At 39.9% G+C, this 11084-nt stretch overlaps 1 protein-coding gene across 6 annotated transcripts in view; it reads left to right on the forward strand.

The window, feature by feature from the left end:
- GPATCH2L (G-patch domain containing 2 like) overlaps nt 1–10865 on the forward strand; it is a 35408-nt gene extending 24543 nt beyond the window's left edge. For 3 of the 6 annotated variants that reach the window (XM_017835714.1, XM_017835712.1, XM_017835713.1), the window contains 2 exons: nt 2707–2798; nt 7856–10865. In XM_017835714.1, coding sequence (XP_017691203.1) covers nt 2707–2798; nt 7856–8028 — 265 coding nt within the window. In that variant the 3' untranslated portion in view covers nt 8029–10865. Of the gene's footprint in view, nt 1–2706; nt 2799–4876; nt 5232–7855 lie in introns of those variants that run through there. The other 3 variants (XM_017835716.1, XM_017835717.1, XM_017835715.1) reach the window with 3 other exon arrangements.
- The last annotated feature ends 219 nt before the right edge of the window (nt 10866–11084 follow it).

Consider the following 11084-nt stretch of genomic DNA (forward strand, 5'->3'; position numbering starts at 1 on the left):
GATTATTATATATAATGATGTAGTCATCTAGTTAGTAATCTAATACTGTGTCACTGATGCAAAACAAAAAAACTGAATCTTTTCCTCGGGCTATGTGTTCTTAGATGTTTCATGGTACAGCTATGCTAAAATATTATATAGCTGCTATTGTAGTCATGTACAAAAGCAGTTTTTAGGATATGCAAAGTCACTTAAAGGTTATTCGGTTCAGTGTACAAACACAAGATTTGAATATGCAGTTTATAGGTGTGCCAGTATTTTTGAAAGCATTTCACAGAATAACAGAATCATTTAGGTTGGAAGAGACCTTCCAAGATCATTGAGTCAAACCTTTGACTGATCACCACCTTGTCATCTAGACTGTGGCACTAAGTGCCATGTCCAGTCGTTTCTTGAACATCTCCAGGGATGGTGACTCCACCACCTACATGGGCAGTCCATTCCAATGTTTAACAACCCTTTCTTTGAAGAAATTCCTCTTGATATCCAACCTGAACTTCCCCATGCACAACTTGAAGCTGCACTCTCTTGTCCTGTGACTGGTTGCCTGGGAGAAGAGGCTGACCCCCACCTGTCTACAGTGTCCTTTCAGGTAGTTGTAGAGAGCAATAAGGTCTTCCCTGAGCCTCCTTTTCTTCAGGCTAAACAAGCCCAGCTCCCTCAGCTACTCCTCATATGACCCTTCATCAGCTCTGTTGCCCTTCTCTGAACACACTCTAGCACCTCAGTGTCTTTCTTGTAGTGAGGGGCGCAAAACTGAACATAAGACTAGAGATGCAGCCTCACCAAGTACAGGGAGATGATCCCTTCCCTAGTCTTGCTGGCCACACTGTTCTTGATCCAAGCCAGGATGCCATTGGCCTTCTTGGCCACCTGGGCACACTGCTGGCTCACGTTAAATGGCTGTCAACCAGCACCCCCAGGTCCTTTTCTGCTGTGCAGCTTTCCAGCCACTCTGCTCCAGCCTGTAGAGCTGTGGGGGATTATTGTGGCCAAAGTGAAGGACCTGACACTTGGCCTTGTTGAACCTCAGGCCATTGGCCTCTCACCATCGATCCAGCCTATCCAGATCCCAGTGCCAAGCCTTCCTACCTTCCAGCAGGTCAGCGCTCCCACTGAACTCAATGTTGTCTGTGAGTTTACTGAGGGTACACTCAATCCCCTCAGGAGACGTCTTTGTCTGTTTGTATTAACCTGTGTTCCCAAATTTGAAAAATTGGCTGTCAGTGAAGCTTAGCACAGTTTAAAAATTTTTGTTCCTTAATGTCAGATTTAGAGGACAGATTTTGTAGACTTCTTGTAGAACTTTTGAAGTTTAGTTGAGAAGACAGAAGGGTAGATATGTCTTTTATTTTGTGGTTGTGCATTTTTTACGGTTGTGCATTTTTTACAGGTAAGTAGGTAGAAGCAGCAGCATTCAAACAATTTATAGACTGGAGTGGTATAGGAATTTTTTTGTGCTCTCTACACTGTAGAGATATAGCAGCACACTTTGGTTTTGTGTAAAGTCACCATCTAAAATTATAGATATTCTAAATATGCTGTTTGGGGTTTGGGTTTTTTTTTTAATCAATTTTGGCACAGAAGTAAAAACCATGAACTTTTCCTTTTGTTATCTGTAGAAGATTTCAGTACTTTATAAAAGTGTTTGTTAAACTTCCAGGATTTTTTAAAAAAAAATCAAAATAACAAGCTTTTCATTACTTAATAATCAAATTTATACGGTTCCAATCTTTGTACCGTGTGAGCACCTCCCAGTGCTTAATGCATTCTATTTGCACTGTAGTTCTGAGGCTGAGTGTGACCAAGGAACTTGCCAAAGCAACTGTTATACTGGACAAAGCAGGGATTTGAACCCGACACATTTGTATTGATTATGGATGGTATTTGATAAAGTTCTCTGGTCTGCTGTAAAGACTGTTGTTTCTGAATTAAACTTCTCTGTTTCCTAGATCTAGAACTTGGAGGAGTTCTCAATTCAAGTCAGTCGTGACAATGCAGGTTTCTTGTTAATTGTCAAATGATTAAACTGCAATGGCCATCAGTAGGCTTCAAACTTAACAGTTGATATTAATGGAACAGATTATGCCTTTCAGCCAGTTTAGAGGTGCAACAAGTCTGTATTACCATAAGCCAGATTCAGCTGTTTTCACAGCACTTTGATAAGGAAATAATGATTTTGAAAATGCATGAGACAGCATTGCATTCCTAACTTTACGAACTTACTGCTGTGGTGGAAACAATATGCATGGACTATTGGCATTATAGGTACATTCTAAGATGACTATAGTACTAAGTAGATTGCAAAATAATTTTGATTAAGGGAGCAAATATCACACAGTTTCTTTAAAGAGCAATCTTGCAGACATTTGTTACGCTTATGTAGAAGTAATGGTAGGACGTGTCTTATCACTGCTTGATCTACATCTTTATGTATGCAAGAAGTTATTTTAAAGTTAATGCAAAACTAGATCCCTTAAAGGCTAAGAATTTATTCTTCTGAGCAGTTTATGTGTGTGAGCTCTTAAAAGAAGAGGGAGCATAATGGTATATTAACAAAGAATGTGATCAAAACTTCCCTGAGAAGTTTTTCCCTGTCCTGCTTACTAGATAGGCTGAGGGGAAGATGGGATTTGGAGGTGACTGGTCAGTCTTACAGAAACACAATATTGTAACAGAGTTTAATTTGTTTTAATTTCTCCATAGGCAAACAAGTGTCCACCTGGGACCACCATATTCAAGGGACATCAAGAGGAAACGAAAGCCAGCTGCAGCCTCCATGTCTAGCCCAACATCAGGTAACTTGCCAACATTTTTAAGTCATGTATCTCTTGAGCAAAGTGACACAGGCAAAAGTAGTGTTACCTTGGTTTGAAACTAGTGAAAAGTGTGAGAGAGCATATCGTGTGGTTTTGCATAGCATCAAAAGCTGTCTATTAAACAAATTTTTGGTGATGTAGCTATGCTAGGTTAATATATTTTACGGTGCTTCACTGTATAGTGGATAGTAATCTGTTTCTTCATAAGATGTTATTTCTGCTGTCCTAAATTATGCAGTCCATGGTAATAGGGAGTTGATCAGTATGCACAGTGTGTTCCTTCAGTGTTGGGCTGGCATTAGCTGGTGGCTCTGATGCCCTTTGTCAGGGTATTTGTAGATACTTTCACAGGAGCAAAAATCTGGCAGTTTTTCTGTCATCACTGGATGAGACCACCTATTATTCCCTGGAGGTTGTCTTACTCTTCTGGATGAAAATAGTTACTTTTTTCTTTTTCGTGCTCTAGGGATGTAGTCATTAAAACTCTGGTCTATTTTCATGTGGCATATTTCTGGAAAGTGATTGATGACTCATCAGAATCTGAAAGTTTTAATCTGCAGAACACAGAGGAGTTTAGGATGCTACTTTCTGGCCTCTTACCCGGTCTTGTGACTATCAAGCAACACGTTCTTCCAACCAGTTTATTAAAAAATTGTTCTTGTAATCCAGTAACAAGGCAGTGGGTAAGCTGATGGGAAGAATGGAGATGTGAAAACAGGGGGAAGGCCAAAGAGACTGATGATAAATAAAAGGAATGAAGTTCGTCTTTCTTTCTTGGGCTGGTGGTTAGACAGTAAAATAATGAAGTAGGAAAGAAAGCTGTGCTTTCTCTCCAGGTCACAGATCTGAATTACAAACTATCTGAAAGGTTCGGTATTAAAAAAGAGGAGAAAAGAACATTATTAATCTGTTGCTCAGCATAAGTGGATCTGTTATCAACTCTTTATTTAGGATATTCTTTCCTGGCTTTTGCATATTCCATTTTGGGATATTCAAACTTCTGTAGTGAAAGGGTTAGTAAAATCATGTATCTAGCCACAGAATTTTAGCACTGGAATACTAAGTTTTCTTTGTATGAATGCTAATATCTCTCTGTCCTCTGTTACCTGTCCATTCATTTACTGTTCAGACTGTATTCTGTACTGCATTGCTGGTCACGTTCTATAAGGACAGCTTCTGTTTTGATGCCTACATGTTTCAGAATATTGTGTAAATTGTACTTACCTGACTAGGCAAATTGTACAGTGAACACTTTTTTGAAGAGTTGAAACTGCATCTGGAGTAGAACTTAGCAGTGGAAATAGCAACAGGGGTTTGGTAAGTTTTCTTTTTATGGATGGGAGAGAAAATTAGAGTTATGTATTACAAAATAAGGAATGAGTGTAGTAACTAGAATATGGACTTGCTTGTACTGATCTTTAAGAGACAAGTGCTGCAATGATCAGAAATGGTAAAGATCTCTTCCTTAGACCCTGTTTAGAAATATCCCCAGCAAAGTGAACAACTACGGGGCAGGGTTTGCTACAATTCCGACTTTTGGAAAGAAACTTTTATGATTGGATAGCTGAAGCTGTGTCCTAGATGACTTTCTACAACAGACTCCCAGTTGTAGCTGGAGCACAAACTGGACATGTAACTTGGAAAGTACTGAAATCTGATATTATTTCTGTCAAAGGGGGTCTTACTATGGAATTACTAAGGCCTAAAAAAATACACTGTATTACTCTGCAATAATGTAGAATTATCTGGAGACTCTTGTGCTTGTTAGATATTGATGAAATAGATAAAGATTTTTCTCCCTTGCCATGCATCTACTCACCCCTGCATAAATGCCATATACTGGGGTTCCCCTATGCCTGTGGAATCATGGCAGCCTCTTTTTCTCACTACAGATGCTTATGTTTGTGGTGTTTTACCTCCTTTGCAAAAGGTGAAGCACAGGTGAATCAGAACACAGGCCCTTGCCTACCAGTGCAGGCACATGAAGTGCTGGATTTCTTCACCTTTAAATATCTACTTAGCTGAGTCCAGCTGCTCTCGTCTCACTTGTTGACCAGGTCCTGCTTCAGTGATCTTCTTTTTTGCAACCTGAGTGCCCCGTGGAGGTGAAGGACACAGCCTGAGCTGGCTTCATCAGTCAGCAGAACAAATGGGCTTGCTCTGCCGAACATCGGGCCATCTCGGATTCCACCTCTTTTATAGAGATGAGTGATGAAGAGGAGCTCGTTCCGCTTTGCCGCTGTATTAATACACATCAGGGGCCAGCTCCCGGCACTAAATCACGCTACTGCATACATCTGTTATCGGACTCCTCACCAGTGTGATGAACAAGACTGCAGATAGAGGCTTTCTCGTGTCATTCTTTATAGGATTTTCCTAAAAGAATAAATAGCTCAAATCTCTGCCAACACTATCCCCTGTCATTGTGATGAATTTAGCTTCTTTCTTAAACATGCAGCTACAAATCTTCCCCTGTCGCCTCACCCCCCCACTATCCACAGAAAGTTTTGAGTCGAATTTGGCTGAAATCAGAAGACGCTAATAAAAGGCAGATGAGATGTGGATGCTATTTCCTTTCTAAGTGCAGGAATGAGAGAAGGGAGCTAGAGATAATGTTTATTTGGGATCCAAACAAACTAAGTTTATTCCATGTCCTCTCACATACTTTCATCAATGTGAGTATTTATGAGTTCTGGTAAAGCATCTTTTGCCAGAGACCCCTGTATGAACATCAAAAAACATGCATTGCTGTAGCAGAAGTGCCTTAGGTCTCTATTGTGTTGTTATAGTATTAAACTTATGGTATTAATCCTGCTCTTTGAGGCTAATGGGCCTAAATACCATAACTGAGGTATCTGTTGAGAGCAACAAAAAGTAGGTAGAAATTCAGAATTAATTTGCACTTCAGGAAGTGACTTATCAAAATTAAGTTGAGCAAACATGCAAATGTTCAGAGAGATTGAAAATTAAAGTTAGTGTCTTCTACACTACACAATCGAACAGTGTGAGCCCTAAAGCATAAGGCTTTTACCGGCTAAGAACAAAAGTCTGACTGGTGTAGTTTGGCAGTAGAATAAGGAAATCTGGAGGAAGTTAAGACTGACTGTACTGGATTAGACCAGAGGTTCATCAAGCTTAATGACCAAAAGGCAGTGCCTAGGGAGGAACAAAGTCTGTGGTGAGAAAGTTCCTTTGAGCTTTCAGTGATCTAAGACTTTGAAGGCATGGGTAGTGTCCTTGTGTTTAGTTACTTTCCATTGCAGTACAGTAGATTTGGAATAATGTCCCCAGTTGCACAGTAGGGCTTGTCTGAGAAATACTGCATGAAATGTTATTCTCATGGTAGTTATTCTTTGGTTTGAAAGGGATCTGATGAAGACTGTCATGTCTGTTTTCACTTTGCCAGATTAGGCTGCAAGTACAGATGGTTGTGCCATAAATGGTGAACAACTGTCGATCTGTACACTGATGTTTTTAGTGTTTATGTGGTTCAATCCACTAGGTATGTAGCAGTGCACGTGGTAACTGGCATCCTTTTCAGCTCTTACAGTGAGTTGGGGGTAAAAATCTGCATAAATAGATTTTTGTCTGCCTTGTCATGTATTTGCACTTAGCTTGTGAAAAACTAATTTCTAAAAGGTGCCAGTTAGCAGCCTGTGAAACTGCTTATCAGAGACCAGTCTGATGAGTACTAGCAATTTGGTGAATTTTCCCTCTTGTATTTCTTGCTAATCATTCATTCTTTGTCAGGGTGATGGTTTCTCATACCCAGCAGCAAGAAGCCTGCTTCAGTCCTTTGCTTTTTTTCTTTTTATGAGCAAAGATGGAGAGCCTGTGTGGGGAGGCTGCTAACAAGGGTCACATAGTGTAGTATTGGTTAGTTTAAGGACTTTGAGAGTTTTTTTCATGTTTCATATGACCTTCAGATGGAAGAAGTTGGTGGGCTAGACATAAAATATGCAATATATTGTTATCAGCTATGTTGTTGTGGCTGTATGGGAATGACTCACTGTTTTGGATGTGCACAAGCAGCATTGTTGGGGTTCCAGGTCTACTGAGTGTGGAACCTCAAGCATTGAACCAACTTTTTATTTAAACTTCAAAGCAATCAGTCCTCTAGTTGAGGCTTGTTATCCTTGAGGCCTATTTATCCTTCATCCACTACAGAGCAGCAGATGCAACTTGTAATTAAAACACACAAACAATTATTATCTGTTATGAGACTACAATGAAGAAGAGATGTGTTTTGTATTGAGGCAGTTACTTGTTAAAAAAAATCTGTTTGCCCCAAAGACTCCTATGGCAATTACTCTACCCTGCCCTGTTCTGGTTGTGGGGATTGAGTGTTTCAGGATACTGAGAATGGGAGTAAACTCTCATATCTCTAGGTTTCTGGCAATCCTTCTTGTAATTTGTGTGACTGTTGCGTTGAGCTATGGATCTGCAAGTCTCTTGTGCTATTATAATCTGTCCCATTTGAAGCAGTGGTTGTACTGAGAAAATGAGAATGGATTTCAACCTAGCTTGGCAAGTAGCTTCTTGTCATAATATGCTGATTTACCATGTTGGATATATGTGGAGGTTCATGCTACTGCCTTTACTGTGTGAGAAGGAGAGGTATGTTTTCCTCTCTAAAGGAGCTTTGCAACCTGAAATTTGCCATGCCTTCAGAGACTTTCAGATACAGGGTTAATTGAGTCTTTGCAAAAAGTTCAGTTTATCTTCAGATGAGTGATTGTGAATTGATTCAGTTTAAATATGGGACAGCTAAAGCTCTTGATTTTCAACAGGAACTCTAAGGGAAATTAGAGTTTTGAATGTGTGACTTGTTAAAGTGAAGGTGTTAATGCTATCAAGAACCTGTATTTCAAAGGAATTTGGATGGAAAACTTGTAGGAACTCAATAAATAACAGTTTCATAAAAGAAATTATATATATGAGGCAATTGCCATGAAGTCACTTGTTCTAACTTTTTTTTAATTGCCCTTCCCTATTCTCTTCCTCTGTTCCCCCTTTCCTGCAATTTTATATTCCAGCAACTTTATCTGTCCACATGGATGCAGCAGAATCAGAGCTACCAGCAACACCATCCTTGAGATCCCAGAACTCTGAGTGGACTGGGAAAACACCAGCAACTGAGAAATCTACTATTGCTGCCTCCAGTAACTTTTTTAAAATGCCACCAGAGAAGAGCCTTGGATACAGCTAAAAGGACGCATTGCAACTATAAAAGCTTGCTCGATTTTGGAAGTGTTTGGTTCTGGTGTGTATCTGCACCAAACATGTTGTTTGGTAGTAGTGGTATCCTCAGTATTGGTGTGTGATGCGTGCCATCATCCAGACTGATCTGTGTGCCCCACATACCTAAGTCATGTTTGTGACTCTATGTTTAGGAAAAGGTAATCATTGTTGGGATCGCAGCGGCTTTTAAAAATATTCTTGCTATTGCTGTATTTATTATGCATTCATCTCTTTCTCTGATGCCAGCTTATATGTAATAGGTCATGTACAGATTCTTTTGGGTTTTCAGATCTTTATTCACCCCCTGGACATGATGCTTGTTTGTGTGTTTGGCATTTTTGGGGGTGAAAGTCCCACTGCCACTCAGGGAGGCAGAATTCTCTCCCTGCTTTCTTCCAGGCCAGAGGGATTTCTTGGCTGAGGAATGAGGAGGGAATGCAAGCAGGTTGAAATATGGAACCTGAATTCTATGTTAGCAGAAGGTTTTCAGGCCATATGCTAATGGACTCAAATCATGTTGCTTTTGGCAAAGCAAATATGGTGCTTGTCCACGTAGAAATTGCCATTGGCTCACTGGCAGCGTCATCATCCATTAGACCTTTTCCTTCTCCCTTGTTCTGAATGTCTTTAGTCTTGTGTATTGCATGTTCATTCTTAAACCTCCTACTGGATAAGGATTTGGGAGAACTACTTTGGCATAAATATGTAAGCTGGTGTCCTGGAAAGGAACCTGGGTCCCTCAATGTCGTTGGAGTATGGTAGAGGATATACAACACTTCCATATCTCAGTGTATAAATTAAAAAAAATTCTGTTAGTGTTTCTAAAGGATGCTTGCTGTTGAAGTTAACATGCCATTGAACAAAAAAGCCACCTAAAGTGTCACCTGAGTTCAGAGCGTTATGGGTTTTGATCAGACTCCTTCTGTCTCCTGCTTTCCCTCCCCTCACAAGTATTGTCTGCTATACCTACTGGGGGTGTCTCCACCTGCTGATGATTGCACATTACACTGCAGTGAACACTAAAGAGATTCTCTTCATAGAACTTCCACTTGGTCTGCTGTTACCTTCTGTGTTGCGGAATGTATATTGGACAGTGATTTCTTCCCTCTCTTTCCTTAAATAACTCTGGAGCTTATCTTGGGCTGTGATTTCAGAATATATACCTGCATAGCATGCGTCAAGGAACAGGTGGCCTCACAGCTTCTTAAGTCCTGTAAAAATGGGATATATTTGTATGAATAGAACTCTTTGCTTTCTTCATTGTGTGGAGCTTTCAGACAGGACCATTTAAACTTTTAAAATTAATTTTGATTGTGGAAGTGCAGCTAGCACTCTTAAGCAGACAACAAAATTTGCATGTTTTTAGTGGTTTTGCAGTGTTCTGCTCTGCCTTATAAATCAAATAGCTGAGGGACAGATTTGATTGTGAGAATATGAAGCAGTGATTTATATTTAACTCTGTATGAAAATGTTAAATGGTCATAACATACACAAAACAGAAATGGAATGACTTGCTAAATCACAATTGACAAATATAGTTGGTTATACTACAGACATACTGTCTGTGTCTGATCCCCTAATACCTACTTATTCCTGGGGAGATATCCAAATTGGATTTATATTTTGCAGCCCAAGCAAACTGTCAGATCTGTCACTGTAAATCCATCTCAAAACTTTTTTTTTTTTTTAGGGTGGCGCATTTTTACCTTAAAGGAGGAGTACAGAGGTCTGTTTGGATTACAGGGCAAGCTGTAAGGCTTTTGTGGAGGAAGGAATGCTCCTGTTTTGAAGTAGTCACTGGTTTGTCTTATTTGTAGTTATTTTGAGCAATTGTGTCTAAGGAGTAGCACAAGAAGTTTCAGCACTGGAGGGCCTTTAATCTAGAACATGTGAGGGGAAGGTAAATCTGAAGACGAATAGCTTGTCTAGCGAATACTCGTGAATACAGGTGGTCACATACTCCTGACAACCTGCAGATAAATTTTAGGATTGGAAGCCTTGTAATCTAAACTGCATGCTGTTCCAGTGACAGGGAGTGGTTCCCTAGAAGAGCTTTTGTGAAATTGAGTGGGTTTGATCTCACAAAGGACCCTCCACAACCTCTCTTGGTTTGAGTCTATTCAACAGACTTACTCAGATTACTGATCATTCAGCTAAAATTTTGTATTTAGCCTTTGTATTCCTCTTCTTAAAATCAATTCTGATATCTCTTGCTACATTCTGCGTATTGTCCAGAGTAGTTCTTTCTCTTCTGTGGTGTCATGATGGTTTTAAAACTTGTGTAAGAAAATGTTAGGAATCCAGAGCCTTCATCTCATTGCAGTGGGTGGGAGGTGGGTTGCCATGCTTCACGTGACTTTTCTCTGGGGACAAAGATAATTTATCAGATTTTCCTATTGAGGTCAGTAGCACTGTTATCTGGTTAAGCCCTTACTTAGGTTGTAAGCTCCTAGGAGATATTTCTTGTCCTGAAAGGCTGAATGTACCTGTGGCAGTACTGAAGAGTAACTGTGGCAGGTCTTGTCTTGGCAGACCATACTTCCTACTACGGCAAATTTCTGGAAGCGTCAGGAGACTCAAATTATTGCAGCTGCCCTGTCTTTCCTATTTCTACGTTAGAATCCATTTACAGGTCAGTTGCATTCTCAACCAAATTTGATTCTCCTGAGGCAAGCTAAATGAATCATGTATTTTGTTATTCCTGGTTATTTATCAAAATTTATCTTCAGACTTCAGTAATGATACAGATTTTAATATCTGCAGCATTCTTAGATGAATAAAATACGTTCATGGCTTTGTCTCTTTTATTCTCTAAGGCAGATTTCTTAGAACTCACACTCTGCTCACACAGTACTCACTGTGAAGGATACTGCTTCCAATGTGGATTACTTGAGTAGAAAAGAATAATAACATGTCTAGATTTGGTAGCTGTGCTTCTACCAAGATGGTCCAGTATGTGATTATTGCTTTAAAGATACACAGCTCACTCATGTTCCACTTCTTGTCAGCCAGGACTCCCCGGTC

Source organism: Lepidothrix coronata, unplaced genomic scaffold, assembly GCF_001604755.1.
Source record: "Lepidothrix coronata isolate B3197 unplaced genomic scaffold, Lepidothrix_coronata-1.0 Scaffold262, whole genome shotgun sequence".
Taxonomy (NCBI): Eukaryota; Metazoa; Chordata; class Aves; order Passeriformes; family Pipridae; genus Lepidothrix; species Lepidothrix coronata.